At 46.6% G+C, this 26,892-nt stretch overlaps 1 protein-coding gene across 3 annotated transcripts in view; it reads left to right on the top strand.

The window, feature by feature from the left end:
* PCSK6 (proprotein convertase subtilisin/kexin type 6) overlaps nt 1-26,892 on the top strand; it is a 167,102-nt gene that overhangs the window by 12,133 nt on the left and 128,077 nt on the right. For 2 of the 3 annotated variants that reach the window (XM_081831543.1, XM_081831544.1), the window contains exon 2: nt 20,648-20,752. In XM_081831543.1, coding sequence (XP_081687669.1) covers nt 20,648-20,752 — 105 coding nt within the window. Of the gene's footprint in view, nt 1-20,647; nt 20,753-24,958; nt 25,512-26,892 lie in introns of those variants that run through there. The other variant, XM_081831545.1, reaches the window with a different exon arrangement.

Below are 26,892 nucleotides of genomic sequence, written 5' to 3' on the forward strand. Positions count from 1 at the left end.
GAAGCAAATAATACATTATATGTTAATTAAAAAAAAAAGAAGAAGAAGATAGCAGGAGGAGAAGAATGAAGGGGGGGAAATCGGAGGGGGAGATGAACCATGAGAGACTATGGACTCTGAAAAACAAACTGAGGGTTCTAGAGGGGAGAGGGGTGGGAGGATGAGTTAGCCTGGTGATGGATATTAAAGAGGGCACGTTCTGCATGGAGCACTGGGTGTTATATGCAAACAATGAATCATGGAACACTACATCGAAAACTAATGATGTAATGTATGGTGATTAACATAATAAAAAAATTTGACTAAAATGTTATTTAATATATAAATCTATTTGATATATGTTATATCTTTATGATATGAGGTCTTCATATCCATGAATAATGATATGAGGTCTTCATATCCATGAATATGGTATATTTATTTGCTTAAGTCTCCTTTAATATCTCTTGGTAAAGTTTAATAATTTACTATGTATAGAACTTACACATATTTTGTTAAATGTATAGGTACCTTAAGCTTTCTAACAGTTGTTGCTAGTGTATAGAAATGCAATGGATTTTTTTTTTATATTGGCCTTATATCCAGCCACCCTGCTATAAATGCCCTTATTTTTTCTAATAATTTGTCTATAGATGTTATGGTTTCCTATGTAGTCATTTCACTAATGAATAATGTTAGCTTTGTTTCTTCCTGAGCAATATTTAAGCTAATTATTATTAGCTTAATTATAATATTAAGCTAAAAATTAAGCAATTTATTGCTGGTGGTGCTGGTTAGTACCTTCAGTATAATGAGCAATAAAAGCATTGCTTATAGATAACGTTCTTGATTTTACAGAGAATGCTTTCAGTACTTCCCTATTAATATTTGCTATTTGTTTTTTATAGACAACTCTGTAACAGGTTAAGGAAGTTACCTTCTCTTTCTACTTGCTAAGAGTTTCTCATATGGGTTTTTAATTTTATCAAAAACTTTTCCTGTATTTCTAATTTGTTAATGTAGTTAATTACATTTATTGATTTTCTAGTGTTAAAATACCCTTGCATTTCTGGAATAAATTCAACTTGGTCATGGTGGATTATCTTCTTTACTCACTGCTGAATTTGGTTTTCTGATATTCTAGTTAGGAGTTTCGCTTTTATATTTATGGGTAAAATGGACTTACAATCTTTTCTTATACTGTCCTTGTCTTGTTTAACACTAAGGATAATCTGGCCTCACTAGATTTTACCATTTCTCTTCTCTGGAAGAGTTTCTGCAAGACTGGGATTATTGACACCTTGACATTTTGGTAGAGTTTACCTATAAAACTCTCTAGGCCTGTTTGTGGGAAAGAGAAAAGATGTTTAGCTAGTGCTTCAGTGTCTTTAATGGAAAGTCTGACTAGTCTTATGAGCATTTCTTTTTAGTTTTCATAAGTTATATTTTCCAAGGATTCATGTTGTCTAAGTTTCCAAATTTGTTAGCTTAACATCATTGATAGTGCTTCCTTATTATTTTTTAATTTTCTGCTTTATCTGTAGTTGTATCTCTGTTTTTATTTATAATATTCTTTGTGCCTTCTCATTTTTTAAATTAGTATTGCCGTGGGTCTGCCTATCTTGCTGGATTTTTAAAGAACTACTTTTGGCTTTGTTTAGTCTTATTATTATAAACTTATTTTCTGTTTTATAGAGTTTTCCTAACTTTATTATCTTTTTTCTTCTCTAGTTTATTTTTTTTAACTTTTTTGTTAGATAATCTCATGAATGTTCAGCATGTCTACTCCTAATATGAACACTTAAGGTTGACCCTTCCCTTCTAGTGTCATGGTCATTAATGCCCATGAGTTGTCATATTTAGTGTTTTCACTCATTACATTTTAAGTATTTTTAAATTTCCAAAATGATGCTTTCTTTGACCCATGAGTTATATATACACGTGTTCGTTAATTTCCAAATGTGTGGGATTTTTAAATCCCTCTTTATATTACCGATGACTCACTTAATCACACCATGACCAGAGACCTATGCTGTCCTGGAAACCAGTTATTTGAAACTTTGAAGAAATATGCTATTTGCTTTAGACCTGTGAGTTTTTGAAAATGTCCTGTGTGTCTGGAGAATAGTATTGTCCTCTGATATTGGGTGCAGAATTCTAAGTCTGCCAGAGTACACCTCTGGATAGAGCTGCTCAGATTCCATCCGCCACCATTGACTTTTTCTCTGTGTAACCGTCTGTTGGTTAGGAATACCTCTGTGCCTTATGGCCTCTGGAATCTGATGACTTCTTAAGGAGGAGCAGGTATTTGGGCTGTCCCTGGAAGAATTAGTGGGTAGGAGGAGGGCCTAGGCAGAGGGAATAACATAAATACTCTTGAGAAAAGGGAGGGGTGTAGGCTCTGGGGAGAGGGCCAGAGGGAAGGGAGGTGACTAGGGCAAGGACAAGAGACCCTGGGAAAGGCTGTTCTTTAGACGAGAGGCAGGAGAGAGTTGTCTGAGGGGTGAAGATAGGAGAAGCCTGGGTGATTTGAGCTGGGTGACGCTGGCATGGTAATGGTATGACTGAGTGGTAAGGATGTCCTCAGACATGCCTGGGGACTGGAGAAGCAAGGGGACCAAAGGTGAAGGGACAGGCAATCTGGGGTTCTAAAGAGAGCTTGGTGGAGAGAGCTGCCCGAAAGGCCCAGGACCAGGTAGGGCAGAATGGACCAAGAATCCAGAGTGCTCAGGTCATAATAGGTGGGAGGGGAGAATCGTGGTGAGGGAGGAGACTGGCTGGGGCCATGCTCGCAGTTGCTGGAATGGAGGGGTCAGGGAGAGGATAAGGGTGGTCAGGAATTTTGAGGCCAGGGTATTAGGAAGGTCATTTACCTGGGTGTCAGTCATGTGTTGGTGGCAAAATGGTGACAAAGGAGGAGGGTGAGCTCCTTGATAATGGTAATAAGGAGTATAGCAAGGGACAAGAGTGGTGACAGTAGGTCATGTGGACTTGGAAAGAAGAAACACAGTGAACCTTGAAAGCATAGAGATATCATTTCCTGGGAGGATGACCATAGAACTTACCATCCAACCCATATGTTTCTAAGAGTGAAAATAAGAGCCATGAATACTTATGTAGGAAAACAAGGGTGAGAAAAACTGGACAAGTGCTATTTATTAGGGAAAGTTATCAGGTAAGTGGGAGTTTTCAACTAAGACAGGCGTGTATAAGCAAATACCAAAGGGGTAGAAGAGTTTTATATTTGTTTGAGTCCTTTAAAAAAAAAACCTGTATGCAAAATACATACAGCGTAAGATTTATCATCTTCATTGTTCAGTGTACAGCTCGATGGCATTAATTACATTCACATTGTTGAGCAGTCATTACCACCATCCATCTCCAGAACTCTTCATCTTGCAAAACTGAAGCTTTTTATTAAGCACTAACTCTCCCCACTCCAAGCCCCTGGCAACCACCATTCTGCTTTCTGTCTCTATAAATGTGACTACTCTAGGTGCCTCAAAGAGGTGGAATCATGTAGTATTTGTCTTTTATGACTGGCTCAAATCACTTAGCATCATGCTCTCAGAGTTCATCCATGTTGTAGCAAGTGTCAGAATTTCCTGCTTTTTTAAGGCCCAATAATATTCCGTTGTATGTATATATCACATTTTGGCTATTGATTCATGTGTCAGTGAAAACTTGTTGCTTCTACCTTTTGGCTGTTGTGAATAAAGCTGCTATGAACATGGGTGTACATAGATCTCTTTAAGATCCTGCTTCCAGTTCTTTGGGGCATGTACTCAGAAGTGGAATTGCCGGATCATATGGTAAACTTATGTTTACTTTTGAAGAAACATGTTGCTGTACCATTTTACATTCCCATCAGCAGCACACAGGGTTCTGATTTCTCCACATCCTTGCCAACACTTGTTTTCTGGTTTTTTGGATAGTAGCCATCCTAAGATGTATGATATGGTATCTTACTATGGTTTTGATTTCCATTTCCCTAGTGGTTAGTAATGTGTTTTTTTTTTTAAAGATTTTATTTATTTATTTGAGAGAGAGAATGAGAGAGAGAGAGCACATGAGAGGGGGGAGGGTCAGAGGGAGAAGCAGACTCCCCGCCGAGCAGGGAGCCCGATGCGGGACTCAATCCCGGGTCTCCAGGATCATGACCTGAGCCGAAGGCAGTCGCCTAACCAACTGAGCCACCCAGGCGCCCCGTGGTTAGTAATGTCTTATGGGCTTATTGACCATTTGTATATCTTCTTTGGGGAAATGTCTATTCAAATCTTTTGCCCATTTTTAAATTGCTGTGGTTGTAGTTGTAGGAGTTCTTTATCTATTGTGGATATTAACCCCTTTTCAGATATATGATTTGCAAATAATTTTTCCATTCCATTTAAAAATTTTTTTAAATAATAACAATTCCCATAGGTTCAGTAGGAGGAGCTAGTAGTGGGGCTGGGTGGGGCTCTTTGGAGGTGGTGGGTGGAAGAGGTGACCTGGAGAGGATTTGAGTGTGTGGGATGAGTGAGGAGCAGTTGGTGTCTGAATTTGGGACTCACATGTGGGTAGCTGGAGTGAGGGAAGTCAGGCTGTTACATTGGACAGGCAGAAGAGACGGCTGGCTGGATGCAGCAGGTGCTGGCTGTGTGAGCACCTAGCCAGCCTGGGGGGGCCCCCAGCATGCTGGTATGACTTGCAGGCCAATTAAGCTCTGGGATCTCTGGTTGCCGGGAGCAAGGTAGCGATGGTTTCTTTGACTTGGGGTCAAGACAACCCGTCAAACAAGTTGAGTTTTAGGGTTTTGTTCCCCTGATCTTTTCTTCTATCCCAAAGCCTTTCTCCTTGGCTAGGAGAAACCACATGCACAACTCTTCTGTTTGAAAATGTGGCAGGCAGAACCACAGCAGCAGAACTGCCAGTAGTAAATAGCTAGGTGCATAAAAATTCTCGAGGAAAGATTACATGGGCTTGTAGGGGTAATCAAATGAAATGGAAGGCAATTTGTGCTTTTCCAAGTAAGGCGGATATGTGGGAATTATGTAGATGCTGACAGAGGTATACGAAAAGCAGCTAAACTTAGCCTGGATTTGGAAAAGAAAGAGGTTAGAAAGGCGGCGTGTGGAGTAGTTAGACCCCTCACTGAGAAATCCGAGTGATCGTTTGACTAAGTTTGTGTCTGCACTTGTCACTGGGGAGACAGAACAGAATGGAAGTCTTCAAAAGGAGGCCATCTACAGAGAATTCTGGAACCTCTGGTCCTGTGAAACACACCGTGGGATCTGGAGTCTGTGTCTGGCTGAGCAGGGACCCTGAGGGGGAATGGCTTGTGAAATGCTGAGCAGGGCATGGTCCCTGGAAATGGATGATGGTCCGTAGATGGGTGAGCCAGCACTAGCCAGGAGCTTTGCTGAGGGCCATGTGGAGGGCCCTCCAGGGAAGCCAGGCCCCGTGGTGATCCAGGGATGAGTAGAGCCAGCCCTCCAGGTGTATTTTATGTTGACTAGAATGTTTTTAGAAAGTTGGGATAGCTCTCAACATTTAAACCTTGGCTGAATTCAGATAGGATATTTGAATTTCTAGCTTCTCTTGAAAAACAGGAAGAACTGGCCCCTTCCCTACAGGGCCACAGGCAGGGCAAGGGGGAAAGTGACCACAGATTGCTGGTGTCCTGTTGGGTTTCATGACACGCATTCCCTCTGCCACACCCTAGCTCAACCTCCCAGCAACATCTGGTAGAAATAGCGTTGAATGAGGGTGGGGGCAGGGCAGTGAGAATTTGCCGGTCATTCCCGGGAAGGGAACGGACAAGCAGCCCAGCCCTGTCAGGTCCTCACTGATCACCCAGCTCATGAAGAACAGCCACTAAGCCCTCTGAGAGCAGGTGTGTAGCCATTGCGTTGCAAGTCGCCAAAAAAATTGCTGGATCCAGTTCCACCCGTTAAGGGGATGTGTCATCGGAGTGTCTGTAGGTAAAGGTATGCGTTAGAAATGCCAGTTCTCAGCTTTAGCAAGTGGTGACCATAAATCAGACAGGATCTCACAGTACCTAATGAGCACGTCTCTCACTTGAAGTGAATTTATCTTTGCAGACTTGGGTACATGAATGATGACATAAGGCATGAATTCATTTTACAGAATCAGAAGTCTAGAACCTAAAAAAAATGTGTCAGCCTGGAATCGATCATTTATTGGCAGCCGCATTTTATAACAGTTGAGAGGAATGAAAGGGGTGAGAGAAAAGTTAGTTTCAGGGAACTGAAAAACCCCTGGACCGGCTGACATGGGAGAATATCACGCGCCAGGACGGTAAGAGCCGCATGCATGTGGCGCTGCGTCCCCCCGGGTGTGCATGCCCCTGAGTGCCCAGAGCACAGCTGCTCTTCCCACATGCCCCACAGGCCTGGCCAGCAGGGTGATACCATGCATGCTGACCTTTTTGCTTCCGTCTAGGAGAGATTATTTTCCCCACAGGAACCCCTGATAAAGAAGTTCACTTTTTTTTTTTTTTAATTAGAATCAAAGGGCAAATGGGATTTGTTCCTGAACCGACTTTGCAACTGGCTTTGTGGCAAGTGAGATGCGCTCATGTTCTTTTCTGTAAGAAATGAGGTGAAAAGAGCGATCTGCATGACAGCTTGCCATGTGCCAACCGCATTTACCCTCCCAACAACCATGGAGGTGGGACAGTTAATCCCCATTGCACAGAAAGGGAATTAGAGGTGCAAAGAAATTAAGACACTCGCAGTAAATATACAGCAGGGTCACTGCAGAAGAGCTGGCGACTGGGGTGGGGGGGAGGGGCTGTTCATCCGGTCCCCTGTCCACAGGGCACTGTCGCGTGCACTGTCTCAGTGAATCACAGGCAGAGGTGAGAGGGCTGGGTATGTTTTCTTCCACTCTCCTTCCCACAATGACCTCTCGCTTCTGAAGTTTTGCTTTGAATACAGAGGTTCTGTCGAAATTTTTTGTTGCCAAATATTCCATAAACCATCATGTTAGCGTGAAAGGGAGAGAAAAGTGAATCCAGTCCCTCCCTTGAGAGAGGAGAAGCTGGGGGCCAGTGACGGGCAGCCCTTCTGGGTCCCTGATTCCTTAGCACAGCGGCTTGCACGAAAAGCCCCACACGCTGCAGGAAGAGGGCTAACCTGAAAAGGATCGCAGCAAGCCCCGTTTTTAGTTTACAAACGAGGATGTGCTTTGCAACCGGGAAAGGGTATCCCTCGAGTTGTGTTTTGGTGAAATCATGACAGCTGCCTCATCAGTGGCTTCCTCATTTTTAATCACTGGCTTGGGGTTGAGTCACAGAAGCCAAATGACAGAGCATGTTTCTCTTTACGTCTGTTTTTAATTGGCATTATTGAGCTCGGGCACCAATGCAACTGGACTAAAGTTTTCCGTATCTTCATGTAACGTAAGCTGCCTGTCTCAGGAGGGCAAAACCCCCGAGGTCAGCCTAGGAGGTTGGTATGGGGCTGTCTGGTCAGCAGACCTTCAAGGCCAACCCTGGGTTTGGACATCTGGATAAAAGGAAGCTGGGGTGATGGGGTCAGGTGAACTTGGCCCGTCTCCAAGAGTGTTATCTCCTCCCCGGTATCCTTTTCCCCTGGAAGGGAAACCACATAATAGAGAGAAACACAGGAGGGGGATGAGCTGCCTGGAACCAAGAGTAGTTAGTAATTATAGCTGGGCAGCTTTGTTGTATCTGCTCCTTGGGGCTGGTTGCACCCTCTCCTTTGTGCGTCTCCAAATGCCTCTGTCACTGGGGCTGAGGTCCCCAGCACCCCGCGTGACACAGGACAGGAGTCAGTTTTAGGAGAGGTGCGGAGAGAATGTGGAAGAGATATATTTTTTTACTGTGGTAAAATATTCATAATAAAATTTGCCATCTTAACCATTTTTAAGTGTAGAGTTTGGTGTCCTTAAATGCATTCTCATAGTCACTCAACCATCACCACCATCAGTCTCCAGAACTTTCTCATCCTCCCAAACTGAAACTCTACCCAGTGAACACTAACTCCCCGTTCCTCCTCCCTCCGCCCCTGGCAGCCACCGTTCTACGTTCTGTCTTTATGAATGTGACCACCCTAGGTGCCTCATCAAAGGGGGATCATACGATCTTCATTCTTTTGTGACTGGCTTGTTTCACTGAGTATAATGTCGTCCAGGTTCACCCATATTGTAACGTGGGTCAAAATTTCCTTGCTTTCTAAGGCTGAATAATAATCCGTTGTATGCATGGACCACATTCATCCACTGATGGACACTTGGATTGCTTCCTCCTTTTGACAATTGTGAACAGTGCTGATATGCACATGGGTGTACAAATATCTATTCAAGTCCTTGCTTTCACTTCTTTGGGGTATAGGAGCTATTTATTTTTAAAGTGAAAATTTTGAAGATTAATTTCTCTAAAATCCTTTTTAATTTCCCTTAGGATAACTGCTCTCCAGTGAGAGTGTTTTAGATATTAAAGTTTGAATTTTAAACATATCTTTCATAAGGACAAAAATCCTTTCTTTTTTTTCCACCTCCCCAAACCTTGCAGCCTTCTGACCTTCCTCAGTTAAGCAGCCCCAAACGACAGCCCAGCGCTGGCCTCTCTTTCTGGAGATCCCCAGATGGACCCCACCTGGTTTCCTTGGGTTCTTAGTGTCGCTTTGCTCTTGGATCTTCGGTGTAACCAGCCTGCTGGGTGTGCTGTGCGTGACCATTGGTGCCGAAAGTCACATGCTTCATTCCATTCACAAGCCGAGATGCTTTTTGCTAAGAGCAAATCTGAGCATGTCCCTGGTGCATTTTCCAGGTGAGACTTTCTGAGGATAAGGCCATGCCCTTATGTCTTGCATACTCAGAAAGAGAAAAGTAAGCAGCGGGCCTCCTAGAGTCAGGGAAGTCTAGACCACATGTCTGGGTCCCTCCATTGCAGGGACCACGGGATCCCTGAGGCCTGTAGGCTGCACAGTGGTGTTAATGTTTTAAAATTGGTTTCCGATATTAAAAACTTGGGAGAACTCTTGTAGAATCTGAGTGTTGGCTTCTCTGGAAGCTTTCAGGAGATCTGGCAATTAAAATATTCTTTTTTAAAAATAATCATAATAATCATGGACTCTCAAAAAGAGTTGGGAGTGCAGTATACAACTTTTTCTGAGCCGCTTGAGAGTACATCACTGAGCTGACCTCATCACACCTCATCCTTTGGTACGTCTTTCTTCATAAACAGGGCCAGTCTGTACAGGACTGTGGCATCATGGAAACGAGGGGATTGCGGATGGTAACTTGCACCATCTGATCCTCACACCTTAGTCACTGTTGCTAACTGTCCAACAGTGGTCTTCGTGGGAAAGGGTCCGGTTCACAGTCAGGTGTGACATACATCTGTCAGGGCTCTTTCATGGGGTCAGGCCTAGGATGAGGAGGGGTGAGGTACTCACCTTGGGCACAAAGTATAAGGGACAGATGCCAGAAGAAAACTCAGTAATCGAGGTAAATAACATTTTGATGCAATATTTTAAAATTTGAAATTAATAAAATCCACAGTGAATAAAATCTCAGAAATTTAAGTAAAAATTAAATAAAAATCAGCATTACTGATTTTTCTTCGGCCTTGGGCTCCAATATGGCTTCACACAGCACTGTTCCTTACTGTCTCAGGGTCTAGAGTGGTTCCCTCAACGTTCTCTTGACTTTTGTGACCTTGGCACTTGCCAATGTCAGGCCAGTTATATTGTGGAAGGTCCCTCCGTTGGGGTTTTGTCTGATGTTTGCTCACGGTGAGGTTCAGGTTCTGCACTTTGGGCAAGAGTCTCACAGAAGTGAGTCACTGCATCCGATCCCGTTTCAGTTTGCCTCTGGGCTGATGGTGCGCCTGTTGATCACCCGGTTAAGGGGCTTTGTCTGCCTGTCAAGTTTCTCCTTTCCCCTTTATAAATTAGTAAATATTTTGCAGAGAGATACTTCGAGACCATGTAAAAATAGCCAATTGGTATACAGCTTGGGATTTGTTATTAAGTATATCTGTATGGACTCATGGTTTCCTATTTTATTCTTGGACTGCAACCTACGAGAGCAAAGAGATTATTTACTGGCCCCTGGTTTGGCCTGTGGGTGCCTTTCAAGTCTGCTTCTGTATACTAGTGATGTGTCTCCAGGGTTCTTGGAGCCCTTTCTTGCTCTCTTCCCAAAATGTGGTCTTACAGATTCCTCTTGCATTTTCCCTGCCCTGACTCTGGAGTCAGCCATTTCTCCAAGAAGCCCTGGTTCCCTTTAGTACAAAATGGTATTTAGAAGCCAAGATCCGGGCTCTGGGTGGGTTCACTGCTATTGGGTGCTGCTGCTTGCTCACAGGCCTATCCAGTGAGGAGAGGTTGTGTGTGTGTCTGTCTACTTATCTATCTTGAAAACTAAATTCACACGGTTATCCAATTCCAATCTAACACCACAGAGTTCTTAACAGTTTTCTTCTCCAACAGTGAGAAAATGCTCTCATTGCCCGGTGTGTTAATCGTATTTGATCCTTCTCCCTGTGGGTAACCAGTGTGCATGTGTTCTGTCTACATCTCACCATGTGGATGTGCTTCTCACCCACTTGGGCTCTGACACGCAGACTGGGCTGCCCCCTCCCAGCGTGAACACCTCCCCCCACACCGACCTGCTCTGGGCTGCCCCAGGTCTCCCCCCATCAGTCTCCAGAACTTTCTCATCCTCCCAAACTGAAACTCTAGAAGTTTCATGCACCAGAAGCCATGCTGTGCCCCACATGGCTTTAGGACTGAATTTTTTCAGGAGGAGGAGTCTTACTTTTTATTTTTCAGTCAAAATGAAGCAAAAATAAATACAAAAGGAGGGTTGGGTTTAGAAATCTGGTAAAATGGGGCGCCTGGGTGGCTCAGTCGTTGGGCATCTGCCTTCGGCTCAGGTCATGATCCCAGGGTCCTGGGATCGAGCCCCGCATCGGGCTCCCTGCTCGGCGGGAAGCCTGCTTCTCCCTCTCCCACTCCCCCTGCTTGTGTTCCTGCTCTCGCTATCTCTCTCTCTGTCAAATAAATAAATAAAATCTTTAAAAAAAAAAAAAAGAAATCTGGTAAAATGACTAATTCCAGACAGCTGTAAAGAAACCTTTAACCAGTAAATGGTTTAAAAGGAAGATCTTCAAAGTCAAGATTGTAGAGTTTTTCAGATGGCTCTTTGTGGATGTTAAAGGTAGAGGTCGAGGCCAGATGTATAAATTAAACCTCCTCGTAGGAGGCCAGACCATTTGGTTTGGCAACTTCAGGGAAGAGAAAAATGAAGGTTGCTAAGTAAAACTTAATGATTTTTCAGGAATTTGTAGGAAGTTGAGCAGCTTAATTGCAGGCTCTGGGTGGATGTGTGTTGAAGAAAGCAATTTTAGGAGACTAGGAAATTGTGCAATAATCTTAACTTGGGTCAGAATTGTAATTATTGCAGTAACAGAATGTCGCTATGTGTATATGTGACCGAAATGGGAAGCAGGGTTTTTTTTCTTTTTTTAAGGCTGTAAAAAATAACAACAAAATGTTCATTCTCCCTCTCTGGACTTCCTTAATTATGAATCCAGGTAACTCAGTGCTGGCTAAATGTAGGTTCAGTGGCCATCTATATTTATAATTTTCTTCAGGTAGGGGAGTCACCAGAGCAAGACAGAATTAATTTGGTGTGTAGGGTTTTATAGGCTCTAATTAGTTATGTTTCTCGTAAGCAGATCAAGTGGGATCAATAATATTATATAACTGAACTCTGACGCCCGTGACTTTGAAACATAGACTCTTCCCCCAAAGCCAAGGGCCCCCCCGGAAGATGCCAGCCATAAAGACCAGCAGCTCCAGAAGCCAGCACGCTGCACCCGCAAGTGGACAGGGCTTGAAACATCTGTTTCCAGCCAAGGGCAGGCTCTGGGAGTGATAAAGTGAAGAGGGTTTTTTTTTTTTTTTTTTTTTGCAAAGTCAGAAGTCTCATCTACAGCCCATTCATTTCTGAGACCTTGAATTGTGACATTTCGTGGCTCTTTATCAGCTGTTCCCGTGAGGCGGATTTAACCGTGGGAGCCTGGGGAGGTGGGGTGGCATTTCTGTGCACTGACCAAAGCATGCACTTAGCCAATCCCCACCCCCCCGGCCCCCCAGCCCGGCTTGCTGACTTGAGGACTTAGGGAACTGCACCTGCGTCTGAGGTCACGTTCATTGGAGGGCCGAGTGGGCGGGTGGACCTTTGGAACAATCCGATGTCATTTGGGATGGATTTGGCCTGCTCATCAGTGACTTGCTGCAAATCAAATGTAATATATTAGATGGGGCTCTACATCGTGCCTTCGGAGCTGCAAAAAATGACAGGTCATCTTTTTGTTCAGGAAGGCAGTGTGCACCCCAGCTGCTAGCACCCGCAGATCCCCTGGACCTCACGCCTGCCCTATATAAGCAGTGATTTGAAGCTGGATGTACTCAGATTTATGGGGGGCGGCGGGGGAGAAAACAGGACAAGAGAGGCTCTTCCTGTAAACATCCCCAGCCCAGGCCTCTCCCCCACCACACTTGGCTTCTGCCCCTTCCTTATTTGGCTTTGCAAGCTGTTTACACTCATCCCACCTGTAGTCCTCGAGAGGCTGCCTCTCCAAGGCCGGTTAGCTCGCCATGAATGAGGGGTGTCAGGCCACTTGGATGGAGTGCAGAGTCATGGCTGGCCTGCCTCGCTCTGCCTGCACCCGTGGGAGCTCAGAGGAGCTGCATGGGGCCTGGCCCAGGCCACACAGCTGGTAGATGGTCTGCCTGACCCCGCAGCCTCAGGACTGTCCTGGGAGCGGGGCTAGAGAGAGCCCTAATGGCAAAACAACAGTCACAGGGCTGGGGTCTTAGTTGGCCCCAGGGCCGCACTGGACAACTAATATGTAGGGGGAAAGGGGAAGACGTGTGTGTCCTTCCAGTGTCACTTGAAGTCTGTTCATTTCACCGAACATTTTTGAGCTCCTGCCCCGTTCCTGACATGGCCAAGGCCTGAGGATTTACAGACAATTCCTGTCTTTGAGAGCTTACAGTGGAAGGATGGAAGGAGGGTGGTGACAGCAACCAGGGCAGACCTGGGCCTGGGAGGTCTAGGAGGCCTTCCTGGAGGCGGTGGTAGCTCAGAGGACGGTTGAAAACAGAGTGGGAGGTGGTCTTATTTGTGGGAAGGGGCTGGTATAAGCAGGCTCAGAGGTGTGAAACAGCAGGTGACAGCAGAGTCCCCCGCACACAGCATCACCGGAGGACAGAGGTGATGCAGGCGGGGCCAGGCCTGTGGCCGAGAGGTGGCGTGGCCCAGTGGTGGAGATCTTTATGTGCCCCAGGAGGGGCTGAGGCTTCCTCCACTGAGAGGAGGCAGAGCTGGAGTGGGAATGGCAATGTAATGGTGCAGAAGAGAGTCAGAGGCCAGGGACCTGCCTTGGTTCAAGCAGGGCCACGGGGCCACCTCTGCTGGGGTGGTGGCGATGGGGTTCAGCCAGGCTTGAACCCTTCAACAGGTCACTTGCAGAGGGTTCGGTGGCACTGGACACATGTGGAGGATATGGTGCCGTTCAGCAAGACAAGGGACTCCTCGGGAGGAGGAGCAGATCTGGAAGCAAGTGAGGGTGGCAAGAAGACGCCGACCCCAGGATGGCTGCTCTGGTTGAGTCATCTGGGACACGCACATCGCAGGGGCTGCTGCCCTCCACTACACTCTGCCAGGAACAAGGAGAGAGATGGCTAGGGTATGGCCTGGGCCCACGAGGACTCAGCCTGTAGAGCACAGGTGTGCTCGGCACCCATGTGGGTGGGACAGGCTTCACGGAGGAGCTGGTACTGAGCCGAGCCTGGAAGGCCAGTGGGGATTGGCCGGACGAGGGAGGGGCAGCCTCCTGGAAAGGGATTCAACACGGCCGCTGGATGCAGTTCCGCGTCTGCCAGGGAGAAGTTTCAGAATCCAGATGGGCAGTGGCGACTGGGACCCCTGGAACTGGAACCTTCATCTGGGGGGGTGTAGGAGGCTGGTCCACAGCCGCTGTGCTCATGCTGTCCACTGACTCTGACCAAGGTGGAGGCCACAGACCCAGAACTTCTGAATTAGGGCAATTAGCAGTAGGCTCAGGAGGTCCACGTGGCTATGAGGGCTGTGGGAAAGCCGAAGACTTGCCTGGTTGTATTTCAGAGCCATTTGTTGGTGAATCTTACATAAACACCTGCACACAATTGTATACCTACGCACGTGGATATACACACATATCTGAATACACACATACACGTATATATACACGCTCACACACCTATGTATACATACGTATACGCTCCTACATCCATATACCTACACACGTATGTATCTGCATACATACAAATATACACTCATAAACATTTGCACTTCCATATACACACATTCATGTGTATACACATATGTGAATACATACATTCACATCCAGACACATATATGCACGTATAAATACATAAACACATGTCCATATGTACATATGCACACATATGCTCACGTATGGATGTAATGGGATAGATACGTGCATGGAATATAATATATGGCTCTCATGATTTCTGCTGGAAATGAAGGGGAGTGGACACTTGTTGAGCCGCTTGGCCCTCTGTGAACAAACCTGCTGCTAAGGGTGAAAACCAAGGTGAATGGGGTCCCCCGTGGCCACTGATGCCGGAAATGTGTCAAGAGGCGAAGGGGTGATGGTTGTGAGTGTGAGCTCTGAGCTCAAATCCTGACGGTGCTGCTTACTAAAGATGTGGTCTTACTTAACCACTCAGTGCCTCAGTTTCCCCAACTGCAAGATGAGGATAATCATAGCATCTACTGCATTAGGGCTGTTGTGAGAATCAAACAGGTGAATGCATCTAAACTGTGAGTTTCCTGCCTGGGACGCAGTGAGCGCTCAGCAAGGGTCAGCTGCTCTTATGAGCCAGGGGCAACCAGTAAAAGTCAGGGACCCTCAGTGGCTGGAAGGCAGGAGAAGGAGGGAGAATTGCCGTTCCCTATGAACTCTGTGCACCTTTGTATTGTCCATATTTTGTACCGTATGCATCCATTATCTAAATTTTTTTTAGAGGCTAATAGAGTACCATATTAAGGAGAAACCACACTCAACTCTTTTCACTGTGGGTTCTTTGATCTCATTTCTTGCAGTGCTCTGGCCCAGAACACTTAGCAGGGTTTTTAATGATGTTTTAATGATGTTACCAATTTTATCAACTAATGTGTATAATTACATATCACTGTTGAGTAAAGAGACACGAGCGTTCCATATTCAGCAGATTGTTCATTTTCTTGGATGGGGTACTAAGGGACTGGCTCTAATTAATGCATCGTGAAAATACATGGACAAGAAAGAGAAAAGGCACTTACTGAAATTTTATGTTATGACTTGAAAAAGAAGACACCTTGTAGACTAGAGATCAGCTTCATCGATGGAGAGCCAGTTGAGGTAGGTTCTGGAAGCGCTCAGAGCTGAGCAGGACGGGGAGGCAGCCTGGGATGCTGGGGGAAGAATTTCTCTTCCGTTCTCAAGGAGGGGAAGGAAGGGGAGGCCACCGGGGCCCTCAAACAGCAGGATTCCGTGGGAGCCCCTGCACCCCGTGTTCATAAAGGTAGGCTGCTTCCATCCTGGCTCGGGACGTGGTGCACAGAGCACATGAGTGGTGACCACAGGAGCACAGGGGGGCCTGGTGTAAACACCACCCCGGGCCATAGCGCGGGATGGCATGGGATCGCCAGGCCTGCCAAGCCGGGAGGAGAGAAGCTACTTAGTGCAGAAAGCAAATCAAAACAAGGACATTTCCTCACTTAGGAGATTACCTTGAATTCAAAAAGTCTTTATGCTGCCCCTGTTTTTCTATCCATTCTTAAGATTCCGGCTCTTGTCAGTTTGACCCTGAAGGTGTACCAAATGCGTTGCAATCATCCTAAACCCGAATTTGTGTACTGTAGGTCATTTGGTGTCAGGTCTTGTCACCTACTCATCTGTGGGTTGAGAGGGGAAATTGCTGGTTCAGGAATTGGGAAACTCTGAGGGTAACAATGGGGCTTAACTCCCTGGGCCTATTTTCTTTCCCATCTGTAAAATGGGGCCGTGCCCATGCTTCTTTCCCATACCCTCATCTGTAGGTCAGGGCCACGGAACGATCAGGTGTCCCTCATGTTTAACCAGGCCAGTGGCCATGTCCCCAGTGACCCTGCTCGAGAACGGGAGCTTTCCAGTCGACAACCATACCACCCTGAATGTGCCCGATCTCATCTGATCTCGGAAGCTGAGCAGGGTCGGGCCTGGTTAGTGCTCGGATGGGAGAATGGGGGCTTCCCAGCCATCCTGTCCTCTTAGCTCCCGTAGGCACCCAGAGATCTTAAGGAGCAACTCCCCGAGTTGGGAGGGGCATCCCTGGGGTCGACACTGCCGTGGCAGGCGAGCTGAGGACCAGCGAAGGACTTGTTCATCGTCATGAAGCCATGTTCATCATCAGAGCCTTTGCTGGACTCCCAAAATACGCCCAGCAGCGAATGCTCTAAATCATAGGTTGGTAGACTCTTTCTGTAAAGTCCACATGTGAAATGTTTTAGGCTTGTGGGCCAGAGGGTCTCTGTAGCAACTCCACAATTCTGCCATCTTAATATGAAAACAGCCACGGGCAGTAGGTCAATGAATGGGTGTGACTGTATTCCAGTAAAGCTTGATTGATAAAAACACCAGGTGTATCTATAGCCCAAAGCACTGAAAACAGGGTCATGAACAGATATTTGCATACCCCTACTCATAGCAGCATCATTCACTACAACCAAAGGGAAGAAGCAATCCATGTGTCCATCAGTGGGTAAATGGATAAACAAAATGTGGCACACACATGCAAGGGAATATTATTCAGCCTTAAAAAGGAAAAATATCTTGACAAATGTCACGACATGGATGAACCTTGAGGACATCGTGTTTAGGGACATAAGCCAGTGACAAAAGCACAAATGATTCTACTCATACGAGCTATCCCTAGCTATCAAACTCACAGAGACAGCAAGTAGAATGGTGGGGAGGGGGGAATGAGAGTTAGTGAAATGGGTGCAGTTTCAGTCTGGGAAGATGAAAAAGTTCTGGAGGTGGATGGTGGTGTTGGCCACACAACATTGTACTCAGCGGTCTTGAAGCTGCATGCAAGCTTAAAAATTGTTAACATGGTGAATGTTATGTGTATTTTACCTCCAAAAAAATAAGATAAATAGGAGGCAGACCAGATTTGGCCCATGGGCCATAGTTTTCCGCTCCCTACTCTGAATGAATTGGTGTTTTATTAACCACAGCTTCTCTACAGGCTTTGGGAGGACAGTTGTAGCCCTACCTCGGGGGCATCACGTTAATCTGGTCCTCAAACTATGCATGCCCACCAGGGAGTCAAGGCTCTCCCTCCTGAGGATCTGGGCTCTTCTTCCTCCCCTCACGGTAGTTCCAGTATCGGGTGACGTTTTCTGTCCCATGCTGCCCTGAATTACACTATCTGGCCTCAAATCTTTGGTTGTGAGGAAGGACTGTGGCTGCTTCCCTCCCCCTCAACCCTACTCCATAAGGACCCAGAGGGTGGACAGAAGTACCCAGAATCTCAGAAGGACCCTTCACCTGCTTTCAAATTTATGAACAGGCAATGCCCTGACCCCCTCGCCTTTTTTTCTGAAACACATTCCAGCTTCTTCTGCAGCTAGCTTTGTAGGGGCAGGAGGACAACCTGGGCTGGTGTCCCCTTCTCCTCTGCACCGGGAGTGGACCTTCGCAGACCCTCAGCCCCCATGCTGGGCTGGACAGAAGTTTCCAAACAGATGTGGCATTGGTCACTGATGCCACTCGGTCAGCGCTATGGGGGAGCATCTCTTCTTCCAAAGAATTGCTCAAGCAGAACAGCTCTCATTAGCTCAGACCCTTTGAGCCGTTGCTAAGGATGGTCATGGTGGCTCAGAGGCAGGGAGCTGGATGGCCTTGGGGTTGGCTGCCTCTGGCCCGGTGTGGCTGCCCTAAGGCCAGGTGCTGCCCTGAAGGGCTTTCAGGGCCGCCCTGGTATGGGCTTGCTTAGGGTCAGCAGCTCTGCAAGCCATCCATCCGTTTGCCAGCAAATTTGATTCACCTCTTAGTTTCTCCATGTCCCTGAATGGGAATTGACTTGAATGGCCAGAGTTAAAAGACCAGAAGTTGTGAAACATCGCCCAGGGATGGTGGCAGCTCAGAAGCAAACAGGCTGATTAAATACAGCTCGAAGTTAAGACTCCATTATTGCTTCTGGTTCTAAATCACAGCTCTGGCGTGTGTGAGGAGGAGACTTCGACATATATGACATATATGGCAATGAACTCTTGTTGAAGAAGTGAGCAAGGTGACTTATCTGTAGGAGAAATAAAAGTGCTTTTGTGCAAAATAGGGCCAAAATCATGAGGTTTATGGTCGTAGGAAAAAAATGCCTCGAGGTAGAAAATGAACTGAGAATGTTCATTATGGAAAACCATTTGTTGAGCACTTACTACCTGCTGGGCACTCTGCTTGCTCTCTCTAGATTTATGTAATTTAAGTCTTAGAGCAACACTTCAAGGCAGTAGTTCCTGTTTTCATGAGGAAACTAAGACTCAAAGAGGGTCTTAAGCCCAGGTCACCCCTCAGGAAGGGGTCGAGTTAGAATGCAGACCCAGATTTGGCCAAAATTGAAAGCATCCTGGTCCCAGTGAGGAGAATGGAGTTGCCGTGAAGAGGAGTCAGACAGAGAATCCCACCCAGCTCCCCACACCAACCAGCGCTGGGTGACACACCCACCAGGTTCTAGACACAATACAGAGGATACCTATTTAGTCCTCACGACTATCATAGTATTCAGTGTTCCATAGTCGTAAGCGACAGGAACACACGGGAGCAAGCTTAAGTGAAAAAGGAGGATTTTAATTTCAAGGACAAACAGGGTATCTCCTGCCACTCAGGAACAGGAGGGAGCCAGGCTGCCTGGGATTGCTGGAAATGAGGACGGGAGTGCTGGAGGACTCTGGCCTTGGGGAAAGATGTGGAAATGGCCACTCAGAGCATCCACATCCATCCAGGTCTCTCCCCGGGCCGGTCAACCCTCCTGGGGTCAGGTTGCAGCAGACAAAATGGCTTGAGTGAGGTGGGTGTAGCTAAAGGTTGTTGTGAGTTATGCAGACTTTAGTTATTCTTAACTCCAGTGGTTGAGTAGTTTGAGCCCCCCTTTACACAGAAAGAATCAAGATTCACAGGGGGCGAATGCCCTTGCCCAAGGTCACATGGCCAGTGGTGGTGAAGGGGGAAGGCAGGGTTTGAACCATGTTTGTATCAGAATCACCACATATGTGCTACTCTAGAGTACAAATTGTCCTAAATTCGTCCTTTGATCAGAAACTGGAAAAGAAACTAGGATAGTTTCGGCTGAGAAGGGCAGCTCGAAAGTCTGTGTAATATTCGGTCCAGTCTCATTTAAAAAGCTCTGCTTTCAAGGACGGTGACCAACAAGCTAGTTTCAACAACGAGTAAAAGTCAGAACAAGAAACAGGTCTTCTGAGAACAACGTCCTGATACTTAAGGGTCACTGAGGCACGAGGGCCCGCCTGTCCTGAAGGCCACATCCATTGCTTCTCTTGGTTCTGTCCAGCCCTCAAGCTGAAATCTGTCTCGACAAACCACCCCTGGCAGAAAATTGGGACACCCTGGGCGTTTGGCTGTTCTCACCTGACCTTTTCACAATCCCCAAGCAGATGGACCCGCGTGTTTTCTTTGGCTCCCTTGTTGCGCTTGGGAGCGAACGTTCGTTCTTAGATATTTCAGTTTACTCGTGGGGTGGAGAGTATGGAGTTTGTTTATAAATGAATATTTTGGTGCAGGCCTGACTTGACACTAACTTAGCTATTTCAGGGATGCTTGACCCTAAGTGAACATTAATTCTTGTCTACAAAACTTGGCCAAGAGAGTACAAATTTTAAAGGCTATGAACTTACCACAAGATCTGGAAGAGCATGTGCTTCATTGGAAATACTACCCTGCATTGTTTGTCCCAAAAGGAGTATCTAAATCCACCTTCGTGTTTGTAAACGCTGAATATTGGCCAGAGAGATGAGTGGGAAAGCGTAATGGAGAGTGTGTGTCCTTTGGGAGCAGAATGAGTCTCTCAGAGAAGGAGAAGATTTTTGTGGGATGGAGGATTTTTGAAGCTGGTTATAAGACTATTAACTGGGGGCACCTGGGTGGCTCAGTCAATTAAGCGTCTACCTTTGGCTCAAGTCATGATCTCAGGGACCTGAGATCGAGCCCTGCATCTACTCTGCTCAGTGGGGAGTCTGCTTCTCCCTCTCCCTTTGCCCCTCCCCCCTGCTCGTGTGCTCTCTCTCTCTCAAATAAATAAAATCTGGGGCGCCTGGGTGGCTCAGTTGGTTAAGCGACTGCCTTCGGCTCAGGTCATGATCCCAGGGTTCTGGGATCGAGTCCCGCATCGGGCTCCCTGCTCTGCAGGGAGCCTGCTTCTCCCTCTCCCGCTCCCCCTGCTTGTGTTCCCTCTCTCGCTGTGTCTCTCTCTGTCAAATAAATAAATAAAATTAAAAATAAATAAATAAATAAATAAAATCTTAAAAAAATTTTAAAAAGACTGTATTAACTGATAACATCCTGCTTCTTGTTTTGCAGATTGGAAACCTGGAAGATTACTACCATTTTTATCATAGCAAAACCTTTAAGAGATCGACCTTGAGTAGCAGAGGCCCTCATACCTTCCTCAGAATGGACCCCCAGGTACAGATCTCTGCTTCCGGGACAGGGCCCTTTCCTAAGGCCTGGCGTGTTGTTTGCTTTTAGTCTGGGTCTGTGGTTCTAAAAATAACTGAGTCTTGATTTTTAACGTGATGCTACATAGTCATTAGTTTTCCTTATCCGCTTTGAATAAAGCAAGACAGATGTAGCAACACATCAGACCATCTGAATGCTCGAAATATGTGGTCCCTTGTCAGACTGGAGAATTTCAATTCTGGACTTCAGTTTGAAGCAACAATCAAATGAGTATAGATCTATTGATATTTTAAATCTTTAAAAATGACCAAAACACACAGTAATCAGAGGAGATAAGTATATGGATATTACCCACAAAAGCAAAAAGACTAGGCAATTCAAGCTAGTGTTTTAGTAATGAAATCAGAGATTGGGCTGATGGATGTTTTTGTGGCTGTCGTAACACATGTCTTAATGGTTACCATGAATTTAAAAACTTGGGCAGTAAATATAACTGTTTTCCCCTTACAAATTCATGTGATCTTTGAGATTAGAACAAGTATAATTTGCCAAGAGGCTAACAGTTTGTTTTCATATAATTCATGTTTATTGGGTCATGAATTATACATCCTCTCTGAATAGATTTGAGACTAATATTTCACAAACGCCAGTCAACAGATACTTGGTAAGCTTAACAATTCAAGATGGTCAGGTTAGCTTTTGAGGACTTCATTTCATTCAGCAGGTGACGTTGGAATACCAGCCATGGGTCAGGCTCTGTCCATAGCAGCACCATTGGAGTGGGTGGTCAGGCTGATAGAAAATGAAGCAGTAAGTAGAAAAATAGGTGATCTGTCACAGGGTGATGAGTGCTAGGAGGGAAGATGAAGTTCACGTGAGAAGCAGTAGCAGTCCCAACAAAGAAACGAGGCCGTTGGTAAATCATAGTTTTCGAACGTGGAAATTGCCTTCTCTTAAAAGCACTGTGCTAAATCTTAGTTTGGGTTTCCAAGCTGGTACACAATACTATTTCTTTTTTTTTTTTTTAATTTTTTTTTAAGATTTTATTTATTTGCGAGAGAGAATGAGAGACAGAGAGCATGAGAGGGAGGAGGGTCAGAGGGAGAAGCAGACTCCCTGCCGAGCAGGGAGCCCGATGTGGGACTCGATCCCGGGACTCCAGGATCATGACCTGAGCCGAAGGCAGTCGCCCAACCAACTGAGCCACCCAGGCGCCCCCACAATACTATTTCTTTATTCCCACATAATATTTATAATAAAGTTTCCATGGAGAAATGGGTTCTTGGTGTTGTCCCAGGTCACCCCACTGACCGTCGTGGCTCCTTTTATAACAGCTGAGCTGGGGGGCGGCAGGGCGGGTGCGCGGGAGAGATGGTCTATCCCTGGGCACAGTACCCGAAACACGCTTCTCCAGAGTATCACTTTGTGGTGTTCTGATTTCAAGCACGTGAGAAACTGGTCTTCGTGGAACTCATTCATGTAATTGGGCTGTGACGAGGCAGACGTGTCCTGTACATGTTTCTGAATTGATTTTATAGGCGGGTGGACGAATGGATAGGTGGATAGATAGAAGGAAATAGATATGAAGAGTTATGCTAATCCCATTATTCCTTCTTAGCAGGGAAAAAGAAGTCGATGTTCATTGAGGGACTACTGTGTGCTTGAGCACTTTAACGTACATCAGCTCACCTGGTCATAGGGGGCTATGATTACACCTACGTGCGTTCACACCATGGAATTGGAAGGAATGGTTTTTCAAAGGGGCTGGTATATTTTTTTTCCTCTTGGAAGCAGAACCAGATTGTGGTTGCTGATTCCCACAGAATGGGACAACTGGAGAAGGATGAGCAGACCCAATGCTTCCGTCAGCGTAAAACTGAGAGGAAGGGGTACTCTGTGGTGGTCACCAAAGAAACGTGCATTCTTTGAGGCTGCAAGGGGGGTGCTGAGATTCATAGCAGCATCGGTCGAAGCGTTGAGAAACTTCGGAGCTAGGAAGAGAGTTGCGGCCAGGCCCTCCACAGTTTCACTTCCAAGCAAGCAGTGTGCTCAGTCTTGTGAAGACGACATGCTTATTCTTCGTCGGAAGTCTTCAGAGTTATTAAATTGTGACCGCGCAGATAGTTACAACAAAGGGCAAGCCATTTGAATGGGGGCGCCCCATCCCCCAACAGAAGCATGCAATGAGAAGATAATGGGGCAGTGCATTTCTTTGCCCCTTTTCCACAGGGTGTTCTGAGAATTAAGCTGTTTCTCCATTGTTAGAACTACGGCAGAGTTCAAATAGGCCCTGGGTTTTATAGACATCCTTTTTTTTTTTTTAAGTGACTAAATTTTAAAGCATTTAAAGGTATCTGGGGCACCTGGGTGGCTCAGTTGGACAAGCGTCCGACTCTTGATTTCAGCTCAGGTCATGATCTCAGGGTCCTGGGATGGAGCCCCACGTTGGGCTCTGTGCTCAGCACAGTCTACTTGGGATTCTCTCTCCCCTTTTCCTCTGCCCGTCCCCCCACTCACTTTCTCTCTCAAAATAAATAAATAAATGAATCTTAAAACAACAACAACAACAGGGGTGCCTGGTGGCTTAGTCAGTTAAGCATCTTCCTTCAGCTCAGGTCATGATCCCAGGGTACTGGGATCGAGTCCCATGTTGGGCTCTCTGCTCAGTGAGGAGTCCGGTTCTCCCTCTCCCTCTATGCTCTCTCTCTCTCTAGTAAATAAATAAAAAAACTAAAAAACCAAAACAAACAAACGAAAAGAACACCTAACGCCCCCCCCCCCAAAAAAACCATTTAAAGGTATTCAACTTGACTGCACTTCCTTTCCTTCCCCAAATATTGATTGTGCACCTGCCCCAGGGGAAGCAGAGATGCCCATCCAGCTGGTGTCCGCCCTGGGTGAGCTCCCAGCAGAGCAGGGCACGGGAGTCGAGCATGAGATTGTCCGAGGCAGCAGAGAAGGAGCCCCGGGAAGGCTTGAGGGCGCGGGGTGAGTGTGTCCAGACCCGCCTCCACTGCAGCATCTAAGGTGCGGAGCTTTTGAGGTGCATCCAGAGTACTCCATTCCGTTTGGGACTAGGGCAAACCATTCCCAGCCATCAGCCGTGTCCTTGAAGGGAGGAGAAGGAAGGATAGGCTTTCTCTTAGCAAAGACTGTGGCAGTTAGGCTTCTTTCAAATAAAAGTCCTTTTTATACAAGAGCTTAATAAGCTCCTGGCACGGCTGCTATCAAAGCATCGTTCCACTATAGAAGAAAGAGAGAAAAGGTAAACAGCCTGCACATTCCAGCCCTGCCTGTGACTTCCGCGCGATTGGAAACTGCTTTCTCGCAGCACTAATTAAATTTGTAGCCGCGGGGAAAGCAGAGAGACATCTGACCCAATTATGAATTCAGAATTGCAAGCGAAATCCCCCTGTTTAAATCAGTCTAGTTGAATACAAACCACATCAATTAGCTGTCAGTCTGACTGACTAATATTTACTCAGCCTCGTCATTCTGATGAAATATTGGGCAAAACTAGCTGTTTTACCCAAGTGTTTCGTGTCCCCTCTTCTTGCAGCGCTCCAGAACGCTTTCCTACACCAGCGAAGCATTTCTGCGACACCTAGGCATGTGGAGATTGTGTGATTAGTATTATTAAGGGAAGGACAAGATGAGTTAATATTATTCAGAGACACTGGAATGCAAAGTCGCCGTTAGGTTCGAATGACCACGCTGGAAATGAACGTTACAGGGCTTCAAGTACCGTGCGATCGATTGCAGATGGTATTTTATTGTAATTAGCTCCAGCCCCTATTGTATAAAAGGCGCTTTGATAAGGGATGGAATTTACAATCCACCCCTACCTCACAAAAGAGCTGATGGAATGTACGTCTGTTAAAACAAAACAAAACAAAACACAAGTGGGGAGGGAATACTGGAGACTGAAGCCTCCTTTTCACATGCATGCGTACAGACACATGCATTTATTCAGCATCTTTTTTTTTTTTTTGCACGGATCCCGTCCCAGAATTGTGCCGTCATTTTTCTTTACATTCTTAATTACCTTTACTCGATGCTTTTTCTAACCACCCTCGGAAAAGGGCCATTTTGCTCCAAGGGCTTTGTGGATCAGCCCTCTCCTTGGGAGAACAACCCGACTGTTCTCCGCGCGCGCAGTATCAGTCACTGGGTTTTTCCAAGGGCTGTCATTTAAGCAAACTGAAAGCATTTGTTTTTAACTTGTTCTTTTGCCAAAAGTCTGGAGAAGGGTGGATGTTACAGAAGCATCAGCCAATGGCTGTAAGGGCTCACAAATTTTTTTTAAATTACTTATTCTGATTTTGTTCCAAGCTGGCTTATAGTTCGGCGTGGCTGGCTGCATCTTCCAACCCTTACATTTTAGTGTGATGACTGTGGCCCAGCCCTTCCCTTCCTTTCCGTTCTCAGCCAGATTGATGACGGAAATGGAAGGATAAAGATGTTACCAGGCAGGCCCTCCCTGGCTCCTTCTGGGGCGGTGGGAGCCTTCGGTTTGAGGCTGTATGTCAGAGTTTTAAGCTCAGAAGTTGGAAATGGTTTCTACGACCAGAGTAGGCACTCTGTTTTGTAGGATGGGACTTTGCCCCCAGAGTTTAATCAAAGCTCAGGTTTCTTTCCAGCAGTGATGCAACGTTTAAGCAGATCTTTCCATTAACCACAGATGGAGTTTTATCTGAGAGTTTTGTGTGCTAGAGCCATTCGAAGTGCAAACAAAAAGTTCCTGGCAAATTCAAGCACATAGACAGTAAGTGACCACGTTGCTCTCAGGGTCAATGAACTTGTAGCTGGGGGCCGAGGGCAGGGGAGGGCCGCCACCCGGGGTCCGATGGATTTGTCCATCTGGGGACAAGAGACATCTCCAGCTGTCTCTTCATGTTTTCAGGACGACCTGACTGGGTCGAGTGGAATGGCTACTCTGAACTGGTAAAAAAAAAAATTTAGAATTTTAAAATATACTTCAGAAATACGGAGCTTTATTATTCCACCAGCACATTCGATGCTTCCGCCTAGATGCCTCATAGACATGTCAAAGTCCACGCGTCCCCGACCCAGCTGACCACCTCTGCCCCTGCCTCATCTGCATCCACGGCGTGAACAGCAACTTCCCTCACACCACACTTGTTCCGTCTCCTATACAACTCCGTGCTCCCCTTGTCCCGTGTCGCTCCCTGCACCCTGGCCCTCTCTCACCTGGACCACTGCCCTGACCCCCTCACTGGCCTGCCCTGGGCTTCCTCATCTCTCACCGGTCTGCTCGCCACCCTCCCAAGAGATCCTGTGAAACACATATGGGATGCTGCCACTGGCCCTTGGGAGGTCCTTCCCTTCTTCCTCCGGCTTCTCTGTGGCCCCTGGACCCCAGCCACACTGGCCTTTCCAGCCCCCCTCATGTGGCATTGGCTCTTTCCCCCTGCAGACCCTGTCTCTTCCTTGCTCGTCTCAGCTCCTGTGTGCCTGCCACCAGAAGTTAGCTCAGCGTCCTCCGATTTGACTTGCTCTCCCTACAGTTGTATGTTTATATTCTAGACTTGTGGGACTTCCTCACTGGATTCCAGGAGCGGAGGGGTCATGTCTGTTTATCTCACTACTCTCGTCCCAGTTGGACACTTGAGCGTGGCAGGGCCAGAGAGGGTCTAGGTGGGGGCTCCACCTCCAGCCTTCATTCCGAGCTGCCCGCGGTCACAGGTGATGCACCATCTTGAAGGGTTTAGTGGTCATGTGGACGCAGGAGAAATTGTGCTGTCCTCCTCTTTGAGGCTCTTGCACACAAGAGCAGGAAAGAAGCCTATCCAGCTCGGCAGCTGTCGGATTTACTTGACCACGGCCTCCTCCCTTTTGTTCCTGTAAACATCTGTTTCCTGGCCATTTTGGAAATAGTACCAAGATCAAGGGCCCAGGTGGGAGCACACAGGAGTGCACGGCAGTGTTTGGTGGGAGTGATGAGTGGTTTAGTGTGCTTGGAATCTGGTAAGCGACAGGGCCGAGGTTGATGGGAGCTACAGATGGTTCCCAGGGGACTGGGAGCACGAGGCTGGGGATAGCGTGCAGTTTTCCAGATCCCAAGGAGAGGCAATGGGAAGGTAAGACGACCTGAGGTGGAAGGGCTTCCAGGTAGAAGCATGTGA

This window comes from Leptonychotes weddellii, chromosome 9 (genome assembly GCF_054177405.1).
Source record: "Leptonychotes weddellii isolate Sample4059 chromosome 9, ASM5417740v2, whole genome shotgun sequence".
Classification (NCBI taxonomy): domain Eukaryota; kingdom Metazoa; phylum Chordata; class Mammalia; order Carnivora; family Phocidae; genus Leptonychotes; species Leptonychotes weddellii.